Source organism: Penicillium hordei, assembly GCF_028827395.1.
Source record: "Penicillium hordei strain IBT 12815 chromosome Unknown utg000001l_segment0_segment0, whole genome shotgun sequence".
NCBI classification, from domain to species: Eukaryota; Fungi; Ascomycota; class Eurotiomycetes; order Eurotiales; family Aspergillaceae; genus Penicillium; species Penicillium hordei.
Window position 1 is genome coordinate 6,466,231 of NW_026623142.1, and position 24,274 is coordinate 6,490,504.

Below are 24,274 nucleotides of genomic sequence, written 5' to 3' on the forward strand. Positions count from 1 at the left end.
ATACACTTCTCCTTACTTTGTTCTCTTAAGAATCCATGATTCTCCTGCAAATTTCCTTTGTTGATGTTAAAGACTGTCAGGTTCTATGTTAAAATCAAGTTCCTGGAATGGTTAGAAAAACCCGAGAGTCCAAACGTCACCCAGCCGATTATTTGATTCTCCCAGTCCCCCATGGACCACAATACTGCCATCATCAATGCCATCTCCATCAAACCAACCCCGTGAATCAGGACGCTCGTCTCCCCGAGCCTCAATCTTCGTCCATAGCTTAGTCTCAACATCAAACACCCACACATCACCCAGCATCTTTCCCGCACCCTGGTGTCCCAATGAACTAGGATCCCGCTCGCCAAACAGGGTAACCAAGTACACACGACCAGAAACAGCAACAGGAAGCAAGGCCGCCACACTCCGCGGGGATGGCCCACTCACACCATCCGGAACAAATGAGTGCGAGCTCCACACATTGGCTTGAGGCTCATATACATCTACTCTACCGCCCTGCTCCTGCTCGCCATCAAACCCATTCATGCGGTACAGCCTCCCTTGGGCAAACGCAATAGAAGTCCCACCGCGCGGTGGATCCGGCGCCGGAGCAAGTTCCGTCCACTGCTTTTGGGATACACTGAACGCCCACAGATCCGATAGCCGGCCCTTCTCGGGACAGCCTGCGTGGATAAAGACGGTGTCTTTTCCGTCGTTGGCTGTGCAGTGGTAGCTGCGTGCTGCTGGGATCGAGGTCGAGTTTGGATTGGAGGGTGTTAGGAGGGACCATTTGTTTGCGCTGGGCTCGAATTCCCAGATTCCACCGCTTTCTTCTATCGGCGCCATTGCTGTGCCTCCTCTTCCGGAGAATAGGTAGATTTTGCCATTGAGGGTTGTTGATGCGGTTCCTACCCGTGGTGAGGGGGATTGGGCGGGGGCTGATTTGGTGGATAGGGTTGCGGCTATGGAATTGGTTAGTTGCATGTATGTGGTGGGATTGGTTTCGAGAGCTTTTGTCTCTTAAATATGTATGATATTGCCTGTGGACATATAGGGAAACTCACAATCTCTAAGCGAAACAGTGTGAACGTCATTGTCTCTAGGTTCTCGCGGCCGCAACTCTCCGCCAAATATGTAGACCTGTCTGTCAATGACGGAGACTATTTGGGAAGACCTCTGTAAGATCTCTGCCTCGATGACTTTGGTCCATCTTGCTTGAATAGCTGCCATGGTGGGGGGATTTGGGTTGATTGGAGTCTTTGGTGTTGGGGATTTTAGAAGACTTGATGTGAATGTCAGACTGCCGAGCCGAAAGCCGTTGCCGCTGCTTTTAACTTTGTTGAGGGGGACCTTGGTGGCCGAAGGCGTGCGATGTGTATCTTGGACAATAACCTCGTTCTACTTCGATTATATGAATTCAGATTTAATCATATCGTTGGTGTTTGATGATAACTTGGCTTAATGTTAAGCGAATGAGTTGATATAGGCGAAAATGAAAATGGCAAAAAAAAAGCTCAATTCTGTATCTGTATAGAACTATGAAAATGGCTCAATGACCATTTAGAAGCCCTCAAAACCAATCACAGATTTCCCTATGGTTATCCCATCCAGTGCCATTCCCGCATAAGTTGTGCCGTACAAAGCCCGAAATATGTAGGCTGGAAGGCTTCACAGTAGACGATTTACTCGACGCATTAGCTGTTAGCAACAAATATCTCCTCTTCAATCACTAGTTATATATTGAAAGGTCCTTTGTACCGTTTATACTTTTTACCGCTATCGTATCCATATAGAAGGACATAATAATTCCTAACTAAGCAATAAAATTAACTTATAGCTAGACCTCCACAGAGCCCAGAAAGCCCAAAGGCCCACCGATGATGGGCTATGGGCCTAGGACAGAAGCCCACTGGGCTTTTGTGGGGGCCCAATGGTCCCTAAACAATGCAAAATATGCCGAGAAATCGAGATGCCAAGTAAAGTTGAACCCTCTTTTATTTTTTTTAAATTACCCTATATTTAGCACCGTTTCTCACTATTATATCTAAGGTAACATTTTATTAATTTAAATTATTTAGAATCAGTTACTAGTTCTATTTCTATTTCACTTTTAAAAACGCGAAAAAAAAAACATTGATTTAGATAATCTAAAAATTATAGGTTCACGTAGAAAGTAGTAGTACATCTATATAAATCCCAAATATATATCATATATCTAGTGTTAAAATAACAACCTTTATATTTCCCGTAATATCTCGACTTCCGCCACTTAGATTTCGTTTAAAATTGAAAATCATACTTACATAGCTACTATGACTTGATATTCTAAGTTTGAACTTCATACGATTAGTGGAAGGTCGTAATATAGCAATTATAGAGGCCGATTTGTTAGCGCCAAGACGGGCTTTAATAGGAGCCTTATGGGCCCCTACTAAAGCACGGTGGGCTGGATTGGGCTTTGGACATTGGCCCATTTATGGGCTTTGCGGAGGTTTACTTATAACTATCGTTTCTCTTCTCTAAATGGCCACATGTAGCAACCATAGATTCTATAGTGTTTGATAAAAATATGAAGGAATAATAGGATAGTAATTAGGCTAAATTAGGTTATACAGTAATAATAGGTCTAGGCGTATACATAACGCTCTCCCTTTCCTTTCTTAGCGTTTAGGGTAGGAAAGAATAACCTCTATTCCTCCTAGAACGAGCATAAGAATAAGAGGTTACTAAGCCTCTTTTCTCTTTTAATTATCGAATCGATCGTTTTACTCCGTAACCAAAAGTCGCGTGACGTCGAATCCTGTTAGAATAATGTTACTGTTATAACTTTCCAAATTAGACCTCTCTTTACCACCACTATTGGACTGGAGTGGTCGCTTGTCAGACCAAGCAGAATTTGTTTGACGCCTACGGCCCGGACCGCAATGGAGGGAGGTAGGTTCTATGAGTTTCAAGGGAATATCTGTCAGAAGTAGATTCAATATACCAAAAAACAAAAAAAGAAACATATATACAACAGTGAGGATTCGCTGGTGGTCACCCACCCAACTACTAACTCACCGGCGTGTGGCTTAAGTACGGCTGAGCGGACGGGAAGCCCTGTTTTCCACACCCTATGGTCGTATATAGTATATACTAGATTCCCGTAGCTAATAACTTAACATTATAACTACTAAAAGAGCGTAAGGACTGAAGCATTGAAAGGTGAATGAATATTGCAGTGTAGCCAGAAGAAAAGGAAGGAATCGTCAACAATATAGGTCTACGATTGGAATGACAAAAAAGTCTCAAAGTCTGTAACATAGAAAGTACAGACTCCAATATAAGTGGCTCTCACTACTCTTATTATGGCCGGCCCTAGAATATTAGCCTCGTTTTCACCTGCGCACTTTTCATCAGAATTAGGTGCAATGAGGCGCGACATCATGTAGAAATCTTGCTCACTCTATCCAAGGATGCTCGACCTTGGCTAAAACTTGCCGAGAAGATATCTAGTCGGCATTCGGTGCCTCGGTATTCCGAAGACCAATCCCCACAACCGATTCCCACTCTACCTGTAACGACCGCATTTGAGATCTGAGCGTATATTGCTTGGAACAATGGAACAAAAACTGACGAGTTTTGCCGGAGTAACCGCTAGTGTTATGGAAGTCGACAACGCTAGCGCTGCGACGCAGACAGTTCGTGCTGTACGCTATGTAGTCAAAAATAGTAAAAGTTGAGACTAATTAAGACATTACTTGTTACTTGCAAGACTGGCTAGTATTGGGTATTGGTAACGTGGGAATATTAAAAAATGAGAATACGTTCCCCCAAACCCCATCTACTAAATCAGACCTACGGCTTAAATGTCACTAACGCTGATCAGCCCTGATATTCCCCATGGGGAAATATTGGGTGGGTCGTGGTGCTATGATTGACCGAGAGGAACGACACCGAATACCGATATAAGAACGGCCATACCTCCGTCCTAACTCCACGTTAGCCTTTTGTTCCATCGGGTTTAACCGGTATGATTGAAGATACTCGACTTTTGATTGAATAAGTAACTTCCATACTTCTCCACCTATGCAGGGTCCACGGGTGGCATAGTTTCAACATTAAACCTACAGTTGACCAATTATGAAGTAAAGCCAACCCCTCATATGTGGTAAGCAATGCTCCGATAGTAACGGCGTGGTCGCAGACCCTGAATCTTCCAAGATTCCCCAGGACTTGCTTACTTCCGTCTTTCACGGAAACTTGATAGAAGACCCTACAACATCGGGCTCGAAACCACGCTAGACCTTTCATGTCTAGCTGATACATCTAATCTAGCAGGCCCAGTATTGAAGCCTGGCTTCTAGCGCCTAGCAAATATAACAATGAACCCCATCCACCTTGCATGGCTGACTATCAATATTATTATCAAACTCGCGTTCAATTCATACTCAACCGTTTCGCCCCTACACTAGCACGTATGTAGGTGAAGAACCTCCGGGGCTAGGTTTCCGTCCCAGGAAAATTAGGCTGTCTATTTCATCGCATTATATCTACCTCAGGGGTTATAGTTAGGGACGGCCAGCCACCCCCTTTCCAGGGACCCGCTGGCAATATTATAGGCCGACCAAGCAAGTACGATCCATAGTAGTTAGGCAGTTTTACGTCTGTATTCATTCATGCTAGGTCTAGGTAATATAGCTTCCTACGCGCTCTGTTACTCTCTTTCCTTTCTGAGAATACCGAAGAGCGGTTTTAATCTCCATTACTTCATTTTCGGCCCATTTGTTAAGCTCGAAAGCCTCTGCTTCTCCGTGATTGGCCAGTTATGAACCGTAATCTTTTAGTGCTTACAAAATGCCCTTGTCTACTGTATAATATGGCTTTTGTTGGCATCGAAAACCTCAAACTGACATGAAAAGGACAATGATCTACAGTAATTATTCTACCCCACGTACCATCCAGTTCTCATCTTCCTGCCTTATTTGTGAGACCAGGTAAATAGAACTCAACATCCGACATCCGCTCCATTAATGTCTCTCTCACTACTCTGTAGTGGTTTCAAAGGCGCTAATATCAAATGATAACGTAACTTTCGCCGGTCTCATGGCTTCGGCCCTTGAATTGGATAATCTCTTCCCTATATAGAAAGGAATCTCTTCCGTATATAGAAAGGAATATATTCCGTGTACAGAAAAGGAATATTGACTATGCCTCGGGCTCTGTCGTTACTGCTGTTGCCACTATAAAGTCGGCACGACCTTCTCGCCATAATTGAAAATACTCATTACAGCTTTCACAGAACTCGAAACTTGCCATAACATCACAATCTATTCTTCCTTGCGCTCAAAATGAAGACCAGTGGTTTGTTCATCGCACTTGCTACTGCTGCATTCGCTCAACAGCACACGCTTTGTGACCAGTATGGTTATTATTCCACCGGCAACTACGATGTCAACAACAACCTCTGGGGCAAGGATGCAGGCACTGGCTCTCAGTGCACCTACGTTAAATCAATCTCGGACTCGGGTGTCTCCTGGTACACCACTTGGAACTGGTCCGGCGGCAAGGGTAACGTGAAGAGCTACGCCAACTCAGGTTATATTGGCAAAATGCAGAAGTACATCAGTGACATCAAAAGCATTCCCACTTCCGTTGAATGGAGCTATGACAACACCGACATCAATGCCGACGTCGCGTATGACCTTTTCACGGCGGCCAACGTTGACCACGATACCTCCAGTGGTGACTATGAGCTCATGATTTGGTATGTATGGCTGTACCTACTCGTTGTGGTTATTTGTTAATCGGGCTGAACGTTTAGGTTGGGCAAGTACGGGACCATTCAGCCCATCGGTACTCAGATCGCGACGGCCACTGTTGCAAACGAGAAGTGGGAACTGTGGTATGGTGTCAATGGTGCGCAGAAGACCTACAGCTTCGTTGCCTCCAGTCCGATCACATCTTGGTCCGGGGATATTCAGGAATTTTTCAACTACCTGACTAAGAATCAGAATTATCCGGGCAGTAGCCAATACCTTATTAGTATGTGATCCTAGGACAAATTCATCGAAATGTGGAACATACTAATGGAAATTACCTGTCTCAGCTATGCAATTCGGCACTGAGCCGTTCACTGGCGAGAAGACTACAATGACTGTTTCGAATTGGTCTGCGAGTGTTACTTTCTAGGGCTGATGGTCACTAGGGCAGGGTGTGCGGCCGGGTGGAGTGGTGTATTCGGCTTGACCTTGGATATGTCATGTATGGGAAGAGAACGTGGGACCCGTGTGTAGTTGGCCAATATCACCAATTGGATTTGGAAATATCATACAACGCTAAACATAAAGCTAAGACGCGGTGGATTCTTGCAGTATTTCTCTAGACTGACTGGGAATACAAAATAAAATATCGCGGTAGGCCAATCTGGGGATTATGAAATGATACGTTCACTACTAAGGTAGTATCATCTAGTGTACGTAAATACTGATATGTCGATCCGTAGTCCTTTTGCCTAAGTTTGGTATGCTTTGTTCTATGCTCTACTCGCTTTGCCGCCAGCATTTTCCTTTCATTAATTTCCCTTTGATCATAACCACGACGAGCCCATGTATAAAAATAAAATCGCAATTTTATTCCGCAATGGTCGTTAAAATTGGTTATCCTTTACAATATACATTTATTACCCCCTTACCTCATTCCTCTGTCAGATATGCTGGGATGATATCTACTTGAAAGGAGGCGCTACGAATTATGAAGATAAATATAAGCTTGATCGCGCCAAGCAGCGGTGAGAACGTCTTATATACACGCACTAGGTCACCTCCAGGCTGACCCGCACGGTAAACCAACAACGCCAAGATCAGTCGCTCGCTTACATTGCCGAAGCAAGATTATACAGAACACCCTTTTCAGTATTCATTCACTGTAATGAAATTCCAAGACAGATTTTACTCCGAAGGCCAAGGCTACTTTGGCCCGAGAGAGAACCCCTTGACCGAAGCTCATTGCAATGTCTGGGATTGGGATCGACTGTGTATGGTTAAGGTCAAAGGGACCGCCAAGCTATTTCCCCCAGACGAGGATGTAGAGGTCCCAATCCTGGCGCAATTCGCGGATTACCTGTCGCCAGAGGTTCGCGCAGTTACAGTTGACGACGATGGACTCCTTGCTGGAGTCTCGACCGATCCGGAAGAAGACGATACTCCATTTGTTGCATATATTCCCTTCTCCGTTGCTGAATCGCTCGCCGATTGCCGAACAATCCAGTACTCTAAACTTCATGAGCTCGATCGGCTTGGACCAGGTGTTGATCTCTCATCATACGAAGACGAATCCGGGATTCCGCAGAAGGTTGCCTTTAAATTCAACCCTTTGGACAAGCCTCAAAGACTAAAGATGGCCTGGGATGAACTCAACCTTCTCAAAGATCTGCCGCCACATCCCAATATAGTGCCGTTTGATCGTGTTGTTCTCGAAGACGTGGAATCTCGGGTGATTGGATTCACAACGAAATACATTCCGGGTGGAACTCTCGACAATACGAATGTGCCTTTTCGATTTGAGTGGTTGCAACAGCTTACCGAACTCGTGGACTTCCTAAACCTGGAACTGGGAATTATGCATCAAGACATTGCACCCCGCAATCTGCTTATCGATCGTGATACAAACAAGATCCTTTTATTTGACTTCGATTGGGCGGCATGCGGAAGAAACCGTTTGCTGGACGGTCGAGATGACGTAACTGGTGTTGTATTCACACTCTACGAGCTCATCACGAAAGATACACGATTTACGAGCATCCCTCACTGGAATCTAAACATCGATATGGTACAGAGTATCTCGGTGTGGACTCGTAATCGGGAGCTGGACTCTGACGTATCGAAATTCCGCAACTTTTTGAATGACTGGCTAGCCACGCGGAAATCAGACGGGGGCTTGGAGCGATATCTCAATGCGCGCAACCAGCTTACCTGGCCCGACCTACCAACTGCGTCCGACTACAATATACCTTTCGAGCTGGGCAAAAATTCGGATGGAGAGCCAATTTGGACAACAGGCCCGCGGTTTAGACGCACTGCGATGGAGAAGGGACAGTACTGTTTTCACTGGGAAAGGCCACCACAGAGTAACTTATTGAATAAGGCTAAAAGTGGCATGCACTAGCCGATGTATGAAAGATAATTTTTCATCACACCGAATCATGATCAGATCTCGTCGGCTACATCTCGCATTGATCTTCTGGATGCCAATTCTCAAGCCAGAGACTCTGTGAGATACTGGAATTCTGTAATTTGTCTTACGTATATGCTGTAAGAATAATGCTTGTGCGTTAACAAATGAATCGGGACAGAAGTCAAACACCGTGAAAAATCCCTTCTATGGCTGCACAATATGTACATAACTCCATGACTTGGCACGTCCATATACCCCTTGGGAGGATACAGGGACACAGGCTTCGCTTGTGTTCCACCTAACGTCGAATACAACAACAGCATCAACCACAAGCCGCTACACCGCTGGAGTATACTGTATTAAAGGTCTTTCTGCCGACTTGCGAACTGAGAAGTATCATAGGCATAGTGCGACGTGATGTGTGAGGGCGTTTTACAAGGAAGAGTCACTGAATCAATCAAGCCAAGCCATATGTAAACAATTTCGGCTTCATGCTTTGCCCTGATTGATTTTATTGGTTGCTCAATATTGGGTAAAAACCAGGAGTAAATACAAACCAATGACAATCACGGGTTTATTTTGAATATCCCGCTTCGCATAAGCCCGAAGCCTCCTGACTTTGGAAAGCCCGAGGGCAATATCTGGACTCAGGCTCTACTTCTGTCAACCACCGGAAGTACAAGACACGAGTCATATTTCCCTCCCGTGTGTACGTAATGTTGGTTAACATTCTCATCCTCGGCTTCCTGAGGCTTCAGTGCTCCGGAAGATCATGACAGGGACTTTGGTTTCATCAGAAGTGACTGGTCGAAAGATGTCGACATATGCGTGAACCTCATCTCGTAAAGGGATCGGTGTGTCGCGGTCAACAAAGGAATCGACAAGCATCTGCTTCCGTCCCTTCCTCTTAGCATAACTTTCGGCAGAACAAACTGCCTTGGGTCGAATTTGACATCGAATGGTTTATACCTAGGGTGTGCCTCGACTGGCAAAGGTTTGACGAAATTGAGATCTGGGGGGAATAACCGAGACTTGGTCTTCTGCGTAGTAGTCATTGCGTATGATAAATGTTCTGTGGATTGATATGAGACATTTGGTGACTTTATAGAGGGTTTCCTTTTTATAGTGTATACCGACATCATAATCATTAAGCGGGCTGTTCCCATATTCACGGCTGGGGAATGCTTGGCCCGCGGATGACAAGATGTCCGCGGAGAAGAGCGCCCAGTGCCGCCACGAGTTTCGGCGATGTGTCCTTGGCCCGCCCGAGCTACGTACGACTCGTTTCTCACTCTCCATGGGTGAAAAGGACATGCCCATTGTGTTTGCATAATTCGTCAACTCCGTCAAATATGGACCGGCGAGCGGAGTTATGATGCGCCGTGATACGCTCCTATGGCCCGCAGTCTTGCGAATAGAGTTACTGGTTAACCCGACAATGAATGGCTAGTTCGGTCTTTTTTTTTTTTTGGTATCACGGATTGTTGAGACACCGAACACCGACTTCATAGTAAGTTAGCTTTTGAGGCATATGGACTTGCCGTGGGTTGAATAGATCCGGTAGTGCTCACAAATTGTTTTATCTTCCGTGTGGAATATCAGCAATAAAAACTACAACTCTCCCTTCGCAAATTCATCCTCAATACCTGCCTTCTACCATCCTTACTTCCACTATGTCGATAGCAATACATTCGACCGCCATCACAGGTCTCACCAACGTCTGTCTGTATGGCACATGCTGCCCACATCACCTCCATCACCAATGTCAGAGTGTTTGATGGGCACAAGATTCGCCCAGCCAGCACTGTCATCATAAATGGGGAATTTATTGGAAGCCTTGATATGATTTCCATACGCCCAAGGAGGCATTTTGCTGCCAGGGCTGATCGACTCTCATATTCATTTGACAGGGCCGGGAGACCTCAGTCAACTGGCTGAGTACGGCGTCACAACTGTATTTGATATGGCGACTTGGCCAATCGAGCTTCTTGACTCACTCCGGGAAGAGAAGGGTGTCACTGATATTCTCGGTTGCGGTCTTCCTGCAACTTCTCCTGGAAGCGCTCATAGCAAAATTCCGACAATGCTTCAGGAGGCAATAGTTGCCAACGCTTCCGAAGCCAAAAAGTTCGTTGGTAACTGGGTTGCAGAAGGGGCAGAGTATATCAAAGTCGTCGCCGATGTACCTGGGCCAGATTAAGAAACAATCAATGCTCTTGTTTCGAATGCCTATCTGAATCAGAAGCTTGTCGTCGTTCAAGCCATCAATCTCATCGTCACACAGATGGCTTAAATCGTTGGCGCAGACGTCATCACACATGCTCCCTTTGATGGGATTATGAGTGATGCAGAAGTCTACCAAATGGTGAAAGACAACCGCATCAGCATACTGATGTTGGTGATGATGAATGTCACGGCCCTATCAAAGTGTTTGGACTTTGAAAGTGCTTGTAAAACCGTGGTCGCACTTCACCGCGCAGGCGTGTCTATCCTGGCTGGGACAGATGCCAATAGTGTACCGGGTGTACCGGCGAAGGTATCATACGGCATCAGTCTTTATGAGGAGCTGGAGCTCCTTGTTCGCTGTGGGATGTCAACAACAGAAGCTCTTCGGCCTGCGACAAGTGTGGCAGCGAAATATTTTGGCGTATGTGACTGCGGATTTATCCAGCCTGGTTATCGAGCTGATCTAGTTTTGATTGGAGGCAACCCGGTTGAGAATATCACGGCAACAAAATCTATTCAAACGGTATGGATCGCTGGGCAGGAATTGAAGCATTCGCAGGCTTGAGGGTTGTGTATTGGAAAATCTTCAAACTGCTTTGTTGTATGACACACGTTTTGGGTGGGATTCATCATCGTTCCAGATGTGGACTCCGGAACTTTACTATCTATGAAAGCGAAGAGGATTCCTTGAGGTCCTCAAAAGCTTCACATATTTTCGGGAAACAGTGTATGTATCTACACATCCTTATATTTTTGTATAAAGTCTACGAATTTAGAAGATCTATGTCTCATCTTCAAGTACTCAGACTTTATACAATATTAATCACTTTTACTTCGGAAGTGATTTAGTGAGGCTATTCTATTTTTATATATATCGTAGTACCTTAAGATCTGTCGTTTTATTCAGGAATTGGCCCTTCATCAGGTCTATGATTTTCCGGATAGTGGAATAGTTGTCGGCGACGACATGCTCTAGATAGAGGTGGCCACCTCTGATGAGGCTACTACCGGGGAGAAAGCGGAGGAAGAAATCTTGATATTCAATCTATGGGAAAGCAGGGACTTTATGCCCTGAAATCTAGCAAACAAGCCTGTACAGTCATTCAACAGGTCCTTTCCAAACCAACTCGTGGGAACCATCCAGACACCGCGCGCCCATCTCAAAACACTCCAGACAGACAACGAAGTCGTTAGCCAGACAGATGGAACATTCGTGGTAGGCGCTCCCAATAGAAAGAAATCGAGTGCATATATCGCACCACGTGGTAGAACCACCTGTCACCATCGAGCTGGCCTCCACAGCCAAGTCACTCTCGCAGACTTTGATGCCTCTTATTTCAGTAAATTGAATGATGGCCTCAGTGACTTTAGTATTCCCGCTTTTTCTGGCCCACCAGAGCAAAGTGTGACCAAAGCCGTCTTCAAACTGCACGCAGGCGCCCTGAAGGGCGAGCAAACACATAACAGCCGTCTCATGCCCGTTTCTTACAGCCGCGAAAAGCGGAGTAGAACCATACTGGTCCTTTACATTGACCACAGCCCCGCAGGATAGAAGTTGTTGCACAACTTCCATATGACTTCTGGCAGAGGCAAAGAAAAGCGACGTCCGTCCACATGTATCTGAAGCTTCAACACGAGCTCCATGCTCGCACAGAAACTTGACAATTTCGAGATGGCCGGAATCCGAAGCCGCAGATAATGGAGTCCAGCCACTCTTTGTCGCCGTATGGATATCGGCATCTGCTCCATGATCGTATAGAAACTTGACAATTTCGAGATGGCCGGAATCCGAAGCCGCACATAATGGAGTCCAGCCATCCTCTGTGGCCGTATGAACGTCTGCTCCATGCTTGTACAAAAATTTGACAATTTCGAGATGGCCAGAATCCGAAGCCGCACATAATGGGGTCCAGCCACTCTTTGTCGCCGTATGGATATCGGCATCTGCTCCATGATCGTATAGAAACTGGACTACTTGGAGATAGCCGGAATTTGAAGCTGCAGATAATGGAGTCCGGCCACTCTCTGTCGCCGTATGAATGTCGGCATTTGCTCCATGCTCATATAGAAACTGGACTACTTGGAGATGACCGGACTTTGAAGCGGCAGATAATGGGGTCCAGCCACTCTCTGTCGCTGTATGGATATCGGCATCTGCTCCATGATCGTATAGAAACTTGACAATTTCGAGATGGCCGGAATCCGAAGCCGCACATAATGGAGTCCAGCCATCCTCTGTGGCCGTATGAACGTCTGCTCCATGCTCGTACAAAAATTTGACAATTTCGAGATAGCCAGAATCCGAAGTCGCACATAATGGGGTCCAGCCACTCTTTGTCGCCTTATGGATATCGGCATCTGCTCTATGATCGTATAGAAACTGGACTACTTGGAGATAGCCGGAATTTGAAGCTGCAGATAATGGAGTCCAGCCACTCTCTGTCGCCGTATGAATGTCGGCATCTGCTCCATGCTCATATAGAAACTGGACTATTTCGAGATAGCCGGAATTTGAAGCTGCAGATAATGGAGTCCAGCCACTCTCTGTCGCCGTATGAATGTCGGCATCTGCTCCATGCTCATATAGAAACTGGACTATTTCGAGATGGCCGGAATTTGAAGCTGCAGATAATGGAGTCCAGCCACTCTCTGTCGCCGTATGGATATCAGCATCTGCTCCATGATCGTATAGAAACTTGACTACTTGGAGATGGCCGGAATTTGAAGCCGCAGATAATGGGGTCCAGCCACTCTCTGTCGCCGTATGAATGTCGGCATCTGCTCCATGCTCATATAGAAACTGGACTATTTCGAGATAGCCGGAATTTGAAGCTGCAGATAATGGAGTCCAGCCACTCTTTGTCGCCTTATGGATATCGGCATCTGCTCTATGATCGTATAGAAACTGGACTACTTGGAGATAGCCGGAATTTGAAGCTGCAGATAATGGAGTCCAGCCACTCTTTGTCGCCGTATGGATATCAGTATCTGCTCCATGATCGTATAGAAACTTGACTACTTAGAGATGGCCGGAATTTGAAGCCGTAGATAATGGAGTCCAGCCGTCCTTCGTGGGCATATAAATGTCAGCTCCATGATCGTATAGAAACTGGACTACTTGGAGATGGCCGGAATTTGAAGCTGCAGATAATGGAGTCCAGCCACTCTTTGTCACCGTATGGATATCAGCATCTGCTCCATGATCGTATAGAAACTTGACTACTTCGAGATGGTCCGAATATGAAGCCGCAAATAATGGAGTACAGCCACTCTTTATCGCCGTATGGATATCAGCATCTGCTCCATGATCGTATAGAAACTTGACTATTTCGAGATGGCCGGAATTTGAAGCTATAGATAATGGAGTCCAGCCGTCATTCGTGGGCATATAAATGTCAGCTCCATGATCGTATAGAAACCGGACTACTTGGAGATGGCCGGAATTTGAAGCTGTAGATAATGGAGTCCAGCCGTCCTTCGTGGGCATATAAATGTCAGCTCCATGATCGTATAGAAACTTGACAATTTCGAGATGGCCGGAATCCGAAGCCGCACATAATGGAGTCCAGCCACTCTTTGTCGCCGTATGGATATCGGCATCTGCTCCATGATCGTATAGAAACTTGACTATTTCGAGATAGCCAGAATCCGAAGCCGCAGATAATGGAGTCCAGCCACTCTTTGTCGCCGTATGGATATCGGCATCTGCTCCATGCTCGTACAAAAATTTGACAATTTCGAGATGGCCAGAATCCGAAGCCGCACATAATGGGGTCCAGCCATCCTCTGTGGCCGTATGAACGTCCGCTCCATGCTTGTACAAAAACTCGACGACTTCAAGATGTCCATTGTGAGATGCTCTGTAAAGTGGTGTGCACCCATCACAGTTGGACTTTGTCGTCCTACTTCCCCACTGGTAGAGAAATATCACCATTTCAAGGGAGCCATGTTCTGCAGCCAAATGTAGTGGGGAATCACCTCTCTTGTTTTGGGCATTCACTAAAAATTCACTTCCTTTTTCTTCCACCGTCTTCAACCCCATCTTAACTACCTCACGCGTGCCCCCTCTGCCAACTCCTACCTTATCGAAGCCCATAGTCCTTTCCCTTGCCTCCTTCGAACTTTCGTCCGGCTTCCTCCATGATCCGGCTCCTTCCCTTGTGTTCGGGTGCAGTTTTCGAGTTCTGGCTGGCATCGTGTTGACCTTTACCTGCCCGCCTTTCCTCGCCATCTTCATTGTCGAGTCCTTTGCCGCCGACTTGGAAGTATCGCCCATTCTCAGCTTTCTGTCGCTTGAAATACCTGAAATCCTTTGCTCCTTTGTGCACAAAATCCTTTTCGCTAACTTTTGAAGGCCAAACTCAGCTGCGATATGCATCAAAGACGTCCCTTCGGTGGCGGTTTTGCTTGAGCTATTCTCCAAACTCTTGCATGCATTGATCCACACACCAAGTATGGTTTCCGTTGGCCATGCAATCTCTTCCCCTAGGTCCCCTCTGTCCGCTATAACAGCATGTGAGACCCAATATGTCGCTGCATAACCTAGAAATTGAAATCTTTCTCTTGACAAAATATCGCTCTCTTGGCAAGCAAGACAAATCTCCTCTGTTGACAAATATTGGAGACATGTGTTTGCCAGCCGCACACTAGCAATCTGCGTGAGGCTTTGAGGCTTATGCAGCCGTCCGTTCAGATAGCTTAGCCCTTTCCTCAGCATGAATTCTCTGATTGTGTCATGGTGAAAGCCAACAATGGCTTTGCCATTACCTAGCTTAGTACTTCCTATGTCGACAAGACCTCGGCTCAAGTGAATCATCCGCTTCCTCATCTTGGCTTCGTTTGGTATTAACTGAGGATTATCGCCGTCTTCATACTCTCTTAACGACCCTTTTGATCCACTCAAGTGTACTGTCATTGCAATTCTGAGTTCATCAAGGGATAGTGACCGGATCGCAAAACAAACCCATTGAAACAATGTGCAAGCTTCCAGTAACTCGTCGTCTTGGATATCTCCTAGGAGACCTTCGTACAGCCTATCTAGCTCTTGTGGGCATCCGAGGAGCTCCGATTTTATTCTTCTCAGACTCAGCCCCTTGCCACTCATATGGTGTATCTGTTGAATGATCAAGACAAGCCAGAGAAATAAGCCACCAGCTTTGCTCAGTAGAGTACGCTTTAGCTCTTCTATATCCGTCACCGATTCATCGGATAGGCGTAATTTCTGTTCCACGAAACTTTCAATATCATTCTGGTTCTCCTCTTCAAGTCGGACCTGAAAGTCTGCCTTGATTTGGCCATCCGGATATGGACGGCAGGTGACGCAAATCCCCGGTCTATTCAGTCTCGACTCAATTTGACCACGTAGACCATGAATGAAACTGATAAGACGATCCCGATCCTTGTCGCTGCACTCGTCAAGCGCGTCGACAAATATCAATATCTTTCGCCGGGCAGAACAGTCAACTACAAGCTTCTGGAAATGAGTTTCAAGCTCAACTTGTTGCCATTTTAACTGCAACCTTTCCCTTGGCTTGCAATATTTGCGGCAAAGTTTCATAAATTTCGGTCGTGAATACTCATCCTGGTCAAGCAATTGAAGCAGAAGAGATCGGAAGAAGCCCAATATGCTCCTCTGAAGTTCCGTGCCGCTGGTATAGAAGAAAAAGGATAACACGATAGAGCCTAAAGGGGCAGCAGCTTCCGTTTGTTGGCCTAGTACAAACTTCAGAAGTGTAGATTTCCCGCACCCAGGTTTGCCTCTGATTAGGAGTAAGCCATGTTCATCGACCCAGCGCAAGTACTCCGGTGATTTCATCAGCCATTCACAAGTACCTGCTGACTGTGTTTCTATGTCTCGTTCCCTGTCGTTTGATTCATCGAATTCAAGTGATTGGAGACATTCTTCTCCGCGTCAGATCATAGGTATCAAAGGGTAAAGCTCGAGCCACCTACCCTCCCAGTTTAGAATTTCACTCTGGCCAGAACCAGATATCCCATCGATCTTATCATGAACATGTATAGGAGACTCCGACATTGAGTCATTTTGTGCGGATGCTGTGTGGGTTTCATCCCTCTTGTCGGTTGCTGGGAAGGAAACAGGGCCGTAAAATATGTTGCCATTCATTTGGTGGGCCTTGGTCTTGAAGCTACCAGCGAAATTCTGTGCTCTTTCCATGCTTGGGACCTCGACGTGATTTCACGTCGTGGAAAATCGAACATATATGCTTCAAAGTTGGGAATTGTTACAGCTGGAAATTCAGTCTCTGATATAAGTTGCGTATAAGTTGCAAAGTGAGATCGTGATGGCAGGGAAGTTCAGCCGCATGCGGGGTAGTTGAGGCCCAACTGGGGGTTGGGTCGAGTAGTAAGATGAGCGTAAATGAAGATAACATACAGAAGGTGATTTCCATCATTCTAATTGACATTTCTATCTTTCAATCCCCCATTATACTCACTTCGCCAGTGCGATTTTTGTTTTCCTTTGCCACGATCATAAAACCATAGAATCGTGCGCCCTTTCGGACCAACACACTTAGCCATGTTGACTGATGAATACACCAGACCTCGGGATCTCCATGCTTTTGAGATTGCAATTTTTTGCGCTCTGCGCCTCGAGGCTGATGCGATGATCGCGATGTTCGATGATATTTGGGAACAGGAAGAACAGTATAAGAAGGGCCCCGGTGACACTAATAGTTATACTTTTGGTCGAATCCATCAACACCCTGTGGTGCTAGTCCACATGCCTCGTATGGGCAAGGCATCAGCGTCCAGCGTGGCGGCCAGTCTGCGGTCTAGTTTTCCATACATCCGAGTGGGATTCCTGGTTGGAATATGCGGTGGTGTGCCTTTCTCCGGGTGTGGCAAACAAGAGATCATCCTAGGAGATGTTATTATAAGCACACATATTGTCCCATATGATTTTGGCAGGCTATACCCGCACACCTATATTCGCAAGAACTTGCTGCTGGACAATCTCGGCAGACCAAGCCCGGAGATTAGTGGGTTCTTATCGAAACTCCAAGGGCAAGCTGCTCAGACCGGTGTCAAGAATTGTATGCGAGCGGACCTTACACTTTTAGAATATCCCGGTACTAGCAAAGACAAACTCTTTGAAGCGGGCTACAGCCATAAACATGCAGTCTCAACGACGTGTACAGTTTGTGCCCAATGCACACACCCCCAAGATGATGTCTGTGCTGAAGCCTTAAACTCATCCTGTGCCGACCTTGGGTGCGATTCAAGCAGAGTGGTACCTCGAGCTCGAATACAGACGATGAATATAAAAGGTTACAGCGCATCATCTTACTGTCCCGCAATACATTTTGGAGGACTAGCTTCAGGCGATCAGGTCATCAAATCTGCGTTCCACCGCGACCTTATTGCCAAACAGGAAGGTGTGATCGGCTTCGAAATGGAAGGGGCTGGACTATGGGACACGATACCGACTATTGTGGTTAAAGGGGTGTGCGACTATGCCGATAGCCATAAGGGCAAAGATTGGCAGATCTATGCTGCAGCTACAGCAGCAGCCTGTGCAAAGGGTATCCTAAAGATATGGAGGGGGTCACTAAGACGGACGGAGGATAGATCCGGCGAAGAACAATCTGGCCCGTCACCAACGCATCAAACTTTCAGTGGCACTTTCACAGCTGGGAAGAACATCTATAACGGTAGCACTTTCACTGCCGAATCGATTAACTTTTGACAGTGCAGTGTCTTGCGATTGTGTACTGCGATTGTGGGAATATTATATGCTAGAAATGATATCAAAACTATCTATTAGTATTAGCCACAGCTATTTAGTAAGTTAAGAGTTGCAGTACTTGTTGTCAATGTTGCCGTCTCTAGAAAGTTTGGAGAAATCAACTAAGGGTTCTAGTGACTGCTCAAATCATGTTCCTGTCATCAGCGAGCGTGTTAATGTGCGCGACTATTGAGAATGGCTCAGTGAGGTCTCGATCGTTATATCGAGGTATCTGCAAACCGACCAGTAAACTTGCAGTTGGCAGTTGGCACAATTCGCCCGAGGAAGAACTAGGCAGCGTTTCTCTGCGCCACCGTGGTATTCCATTATACCGACCAGGATGGGGTTTTAACGTTGAAAGGCCTTAAGGGCAAGTGGGATATTTGATGATAGTCCAAGGTTAATGTTGAGAGTAAATTATCCGGTTTGGTTCTTCTCTGTGTCCGCCGCCTACGTAGCCTTACAGCTATCAGGGCTCACAACCATTCTTCATCTTACATCTACATCCTGCATGTGTCTACTCATAAAGAAACACAATGGATTACAAGATGACAATCCCTCAGCTAAATATAGGAAAGTAATGTTGTTTTTCGTACATTTAACATAGAGTTGCGTCATCTCGATCGTCGAATGATCTTCCGGGGAATACGACACTACAAAATGGCATCTGCACGACATCGTCCATTAATAATGTGAATCCATCACATGTTGTACTTCTTCCTTACCAGTGGGCTTAATTCTTGTATTCGCCGGATATAACTGTGCATTTATCAGCATTTCTCTATGTCATGCCAATATTGCGTGCTGTATTCTGACAAATAAAACTCACCCCCGCAACAGCAGCGATACTATATAAAGGATCCTTCATTATCGCCAACTCTAACTATTATTTGGGAATAATATTTAACTAAGCATACAAATAACTCATCATGGCTTCTGCAGCTGTTCAACTTCCCGCCTCTCAAGGTCCTCTGATCTCAGAAAAGCCTGGAGTCCCGGTTTCCGAAAAGCCTCACCATGTTCGGACTACTCTGAACTTCTTTAAAGAGAACGAGGATGGCTCTCCCCCGGAACCAACATATACCAGCAAACCAGAAACCTACGATCGACCAGCCGCTCCTCTCGAGACCACCGTCCATGACATCAGCGGCCATGAGCTTGACTACAAGCTAGACAGCCATGGGTTCCAGCTCTACTACCACGAAAGCCAAGAGAAGGACTTTCTAGACGACGAGAAGATCAAGGCCGAATACTACCCAGAAACAGAACAACTGCTAAAAGACGCGTACGAAATCCCGAAACTTCAAAATCCTTTCGAATGAAACTAACAACGACCTTGACAGCACGGGTGCCTCCCGCATCTTCATCTTCGACCACACCATCCGCCGTGGCCAAACCGACGGACCCATCCGTACCCGGCTCCGTGGACCTGTCCAGCGCGTACACATCGATCAATCCTACACCGCGTCCAAGAGCAGAGTCTCCCACCATCTCCCAGACGAGGCACCCGAGCTTCTCAAGGGCCGATACCAGATTATCAATGTCTGGCGTCCGATCAAGACCATCCTGAAGGACCCATTGGCTGTGGCGGATGCACACTCAGTCCCAGATAGTGACCTTGTACCTATCGGGCTCATTTACCCGGACCGCCAGGGTGAGACATATGGCGTCAAGCCGGATCCTAATATCAAGTGGTATTACCGCTATGGCCAGACTCCGGACTTGGTGACTCTTATCAAATGCTTTGATTCTAAGGTTGATGGAAGAGCTCGTCGAGTGCCTCACACTGCCTTTGTTAACCCGGAAACGGAGAATGAAGCGGGACGAGAGAGTATTGAAGTGCGAGCATTGGTTTTCCACCCTGATGATCGTGACTAGGTTGCATCTCCAGAATGGAGTCGATGAATTGCTGTCTTTGTATACTCGTTTTACATTTTTTGGAAGAACCAGATTGATAGGTGCTGAGCTGAGTTGTTAACTTACGAATTTGATGAATTGGTATCTATGAATATCTTACCGGTTCCTTTTGTAAATTGAGTCTGGGTTGCGATTGAGAGAAAAACTGTAACGTAAGACCAAGTCATGTACCGATACAGCAGGTTCGATCGACACCCCGCAAATCCCTGGACTAGTGCCTCGGCTAACCTGGAGATTGGCCTTAGTCTGCAAACTGGCGAGTGATATCATGGAACTAATGAAATGGCTCTATATAATTATTAAAAATAGTCTAAGCTGTAGATAAAAATGCACACAATACAATATATCCCGTCCCCGCAGCACCTTATTTCTCCGCGATGGCCTGCTTCCAAGAGCTGGCAACTTTGCTCCAATACTGTTCAGGATGAAGTCTCATGTGTCCCACATGCGGCGAGCCTTCGAATATCTCAAGATCAACCGAGTAGCCCAAAGTCTTAGCATGAGCAACATTCTCCTCCAAGTCCTTGTAACCAATAATCTCATCTTCCTTGGAGTACAGGTAGACTCTCCTGGAATCGGTCGTGACACAGGACTTATCATTTATGATCCGGTCCGCCCACACACCCGAAGCCTCAGAGCCACTGAGGAGTTGCCACAGGTAACTCGCCCATAGGAACATATACCACATACCCTGTGTAATAACAAAGGGCCAAGGGAAGAACTTGGCGGTACCGACCGCCATGGCACGCGACCACCGGGTAACCTGAGAGGTGAAGACCAGACTTCCCGGTGTGGAATCCAACACCATGAGCTGGTGTGGGAATGGCTTGTCTGTGCCATGGCGTTGCTGGTACGCGACAATGGTGGCGGCAGCGAAGATGGCGCCTGTATTGGACATGGCATGCACAAGAAGGCGCTCCTTTTCGTTCCCGCTGCCGGTTGGCGTCGGGAAGACGGTGTCAACGACCGGCATCATGGCTGCGATTCTGGCTTCCTCGGATTGGTGGGTGGCCTGGAAGGTACGCGATAGGATAACGATGATCCGCGCGGATGGGTAGAGCTCATGGTAGCCGTCGGAGTATTTGGTAACGTGTTTCGGCATACCGTCGCCCCAGCCGGAAATTATGATTGTAGTTGGCTCGTCGGCTAGAGATTCTTTGGCTTTTTCATGGCCATTGCGAAGGTATACCCGATCAGATATCGGGGTGAAGCCTGGGAATGGAATAGGTTGTGGAGCCATTGTGAAGGTATAGGTTGCGGAGTTATTGAGACCTGCGCAAAGGGATAGCTTGATCTAGCTTATTCAAGAGTGTGGCAGGCTGTTGAAACGTTTTGTTGGCTTGGTCTTCTTGTTATATGCTATCGTTCTTAAAAAAAAAAGAAAAGAAAATCTCCTTCTGTGACATAGCGCCTAATATGGAAATTATCCTAATGTAGGAGATAAAACATTGGTCGAACAACAACGGTTGGGATCTGTCTGATCTCCAGCACCAATCTTTGCATGGCATGTGGAGTCGTTGGGAAGAATACTCAGAATACAAAGGTCTTGGCGAATGAGATCTTTGGATACCTCGGCAATTGCCTGATTGGGCGAATTCACATGATTTATGCCCGATGCATAAAATAATGAGAAAGAATAGGAGAGATTTGATTTAATCTTGAATACATACATGTTCGTAGAGATATCTTATTAGAGTCGACTTCAGGTTTATCAATACATACTGCCAGAGTAGTTAACTCTTACTGTAACTGATCTTTTCTTTTTTAAAAAAAGAATTTAGGTCCCATTTATGCATAACACTTGTCTCCACCCAGGAGAAGCCGAAGGACACAAATCCCCGAACCCACACCGAAATCTAAACAGCCAAGCCCAGCCCATTCAAACCGACTATGGCATGCGAACAAATTTGCCTCGGTCGTCCTTCCCACCATCCTCACCCGGACGCGGAAATTTGCCTAGCTTCGGAATGAGAGCACACAGAAATGTCAGACCAAACAGTGCAATTCTCATGATCCAACTTCTGTGCAGAACATCAAAATAGGAGCGTCGCGCACTAAGAAGCGCAGAGCCTGAGAAGGCATCTTCAAGCCCACTTGACCCGGCAGCGATGGTATCCTCGGGATTGCCAGCTAGCAAAACTGGCTGGGAGTAGCCGACCTTGGTGACAATGGCGGGCGATATGAAAGTTGCGATCGCTTTCTATTCATTAGCTCAAGTCCCACTAAATATAAGTGTATAGAGATCGGAACTGACATTTTGAGAAAACGGTAGGGATAATTTTGATCCCGCTTGTCATGGAAAAGTCTCTGCCGATGGCTGGGAAATCATTTGGAAGATTATAGATAATTTTGTCGGCTTTGATTGAGCCATCCTTCCTGGTAGGCGACCCATGCCCCCAATGTAAGTGTTTGTGTATATAACCACACTTCCAAGGCTTCATGAGGGTCTTGTACCCTTGTAGATACGACAGGCTTCATTAAATCAAAACATACCTGCAAGTGCTTAAGGATAGAGGACTTGCGGACGATGATTTCAAACCCGTCTGGTGTCATGGTAGCTATGCGGCTCTTTCGCCGCGCCTCTCGATCAATAAACAACAGGACAAATTGCTCTGCATCTAACGAAGTGGCTGATACATTTCCTTTCCTCTGTTTTTCCCACTGCAGAATCATTCTGCCTGGGTTGGAAATGTCGCTGTTTTTGTCTTTGATAATAAATCGGTAAGATTTAGCGGGACCTGTGCCTACGCTGGCTTGCCAGCTGCATTGTGTGTCACGGAAATAAATAGTTGACGTCGTCTCACCGCTATGGCACATTGCTGCCACAATATTCTTCTGTGAGGTGGCACCATCGCCATACCGCTCCGCATTGCAAAGGTCCTTCGGTGGCCCGGTCGAAGTGGTAATGTACGATTCATCGATAGTCACATAAATATCACCCGTCCTTAACTTGATTCTTTGATGAAAGTCACGACTCAATTTTGGCTTCCGAAATAGCGGTTGCCAGATTTCCAGTACTGGTACTGGTCGGTGATTTTGAGTGGCTTGCTGGATTTGAAGGAGCTTCTTCGGAGCAAGACGAAGCGAAAATTTTGGTGCAGGGCGAGCGATCTGAAAGGCTGTTTGGATTTTGGCTCTTGTGCGCTGAGACGGTCTAAAATATCGGTCAGACAATGTCAACGTTCAAGTCGGTGTGAGGCATGTACCGCTCTTCGCTTCTAACATCTTTTTCATAGACAACTGACTGCGAGCTCATGCTGGGCTTAGGTCATACGAAGATAATGATATTTTGGTGCGACCTCTCTTAGTGGGATAGAAACTTTCTTTTTCCTCATTCACCAACCCGTTGAATGCCTCGGGCAATTTTTATAAGTCTTTAGTTCGTGGCCCTCGGTGCACGAGCCATACCGGGGTACGGGTTTGGGGGTTTAACACGTCGGTTCTTAGGCAGTGACATTTTTCTCCTTTCTATTAATGCCATGAGCTCCAGATGTCTAGAACAAGTATAGCATGTTGTGATTGGCTCTTTGGTGTGATTGTGAGTTGGCCTGGCGAGACCAGATATACTTCCCAAAACGGTCAAGCGCCTTCTGGATGTACAGCCACTTAGCCTTTTTAGGAAGTATTCGAGCGCAGGTTCCTCCCAGAACGGCCAAGTGCCTCCTTAATTCATACACTAAGTATTAGCCCCATAAAAGGCTCCACTTCGGGAAAGTCGGACAGTGGTTCCAGCAGTTAAAATTTATCATTTGGGAAACCAATCATATAGTTTGTTACAAATCTCCTATACATTTTAGATTTTTTACCAATCGCTGCTGTTGATCCTCGTTAGTCAAACCAAAGAGGTTGCGTCTCCACCGGCAACGAACTAAATCAGGAAATAATTGAACGCACATATAGGGTCGGGTTTTAGTTAGCAAGTCATGACTCTAGCCATATCGTAGTACTTACCACTAGGTTGTTGCCTAAGTCTTGGTTTCCTAAAGCAGTATCTATTGAGCGCGCCTCAGAACAGGTGCGAGCTCGATTCTTGGAGAACGGTTCTCACACGCATGCCTATGTGTCCTTCGTGGAAGTATAAAGTAGCCGACAGCCCCAGAGATATGCCCTCATACGTAGTGCCTTCTCCCTTTCTAAGAGTCTGCAGCTTTCATCAATCGTCAGATTTCACACTCGAATCATGTACTTCCTTCAACTACTCTCCCTAGCGATTGCCGCTGCCGTGCTCCCAGTGAGAGCTTCAAG

The 24,274-nt window shown here is 46.3% G+C and overlaps 9 protein-coding genes across 9 annotated transcripts; 5 read left to right on the forward strand and 4 right to left on the reverse strand.

Annotated features, from left to right (window-relative positions):
* Nucleotides 1–111: 111 nt before the first annotated feature.
* Nucleotides 112–1,215, reverse strand: N7537_002473 (Kelch repeat protein; the record flags this gene model as incomplete). Its single annotated transcript, XM_056893531.1, has 2 exons — nt 112–947; nt 1,050–1,215. The coding sequence occupies 2 exons, from the start codon at nt 1,213–1,215 to the stop codon at nt 112–114; spliced, it is 1,002 nt and encodes a 333-aa protein (XP_056758526.1).
* Nucleotides 1,216–5,315: 4,100 nt separating this feature from the next.
* On the forward strand, nt 5,316–6,156 carry N7537_002474 (glycoside hydrolase family 12 protein; the record flags this gene model as incomplete). Its single annotated transcript, XM_056893532.1, has 3 exons — nt 5,316–5,731; nt 5,789–6,009; nt 6,074–6,156. The coding sequence occupies 3 exons, from the start codon at nt 5,316–5,318 to the stop codon at nt 6,154–6,156; spliced, it is 720 nt and encodes a 239-aa protein (XP_056758527.1).
* A 738-nt stretch (nt 6,157–6,894) lies between these two features.
* Nucleotides 6,895–8,130, forward strand: N7537_002475 (uncharacterized protein; the record flags this gene model as incomplete). Its single annotated transcript, XM_056893533.1, has 1 exon — nt 6,895–8,130. One exon carries the CDS (start codon nt 6,895–6,897, stop codon nt 8,128–8,130), a length of 1,236 nt encoding a protein of 411 aa, XP_056758528.1.
* A 2,347-nt stretch (nt 8,131–10,477) lies between these two features.
* On the forward strand, nt 10,478–10,930 carry N7537_002476 (amidohydrolase family protein; the record flags this gene model as incomplete). The annotated part of the gene is made up of 1 exon (XM_056893534.1): nt 10,478–10,930. One exon carries the CDS (start codon nt 10,478–10,480, stop codon nt 10,928–10,930), a length of 453 nt encoding a protein of 150 aa, XP_056758529.1.
* Nucleotides 10,931–11,464: 534 nt separating this feature from the next.
* On the reverse strand, nt 11,465–16,540 carry N7537_002477 (ankyrin repeat domain-containing protein; the record flags this gene model as incomplete). The annotated part of the gene is made up of 3 exons (XM_056893535.1): nt 11,465–13,327; nt 13,793–16,266; nt 16,318–16,540. 3 exons carry the CDS (start codon nt 16,538–16,540, stop codon nt 11,465–11,467), a joined length of 4,560 nt encoding a protein of 1,519 aa, XP_056758530.1.
* Nucleotides 16,541–16,903: 363 nt separating this feature from the next.
* Nucleotides 16,904–18,073, forward strand: N7537_002478 (uncharacterized protein; the record flags this gene model as incomplete). Its single annotated transcript, XM_056893536.1, has 1 exon — nt 16,904–18,073. The coding sequence occupies one exon, from the start codon at nt 16,904–16,906 to the stop codon at nt 18,071–18,073; it is 1,170 nt and encodes a 389-aa protein (XP_056758531.1).
* A 968-nt stretch (nt 18,074–19,041) lies between these two features.
* On the forward strand, nt 19,042–20,052 carry N7537_002479 (uncharacterized protein; the record flags this gene model as incomplete). The annotated part of the gene is made up of 2 exons (XM_056893537.1): nt 19,042–19,397; nt 19,456–20,052. The coding sequence occupies 2 exons, from the start codon at nt 19,042–19,044 to the stop codon at nt 19,988–19,990; spliced, it is 891 nt and encodes a 296-aa protein (XP_056758532.1). The 3' UTR covers nt 19,991–20,052.
* Nucleotides 20,053–20,393: 341 nt separating this feature from the next.
* N7537_002480 (TMEM53 family protein) lies at nt 20,394–21,269 on the reverse strand (the record flags this gene model as incomplete). Its single annotated transcript, XM_056893538.1, has 1 exon — nt 20,394–21,269. One exon carries the CDS (start codon nt 21,267–21,269, stop codon nt 20,394–20,396), a length of 876 nt encoding a protein of 291 aa, XP_056758533.1.
* Nucleotides 21,270–21,917: 648 nt separating this feature from the next.
* On the reverse strand, nt 21,918–23,285 carry N7537_002481 (uncharacterized protein; the record flags this gene model as incomplete). The annotated part of the gene is made up of 3 exons (XM_056893539.1): nt 21,918–22,229; nt 22,523–23,183; nt 23,236–23,285. The coding sequence occupies 3 exons, from the start codon at nt 23,283–23,285 to the stop codon at nt 21,918–21,920; spliced, it is 1,023 nt and encodes a 340-aa protein (XP_056758534.1).
* Between the last annotated feature and the right edge of the window lie 989 nt (nt 23,286–24,274).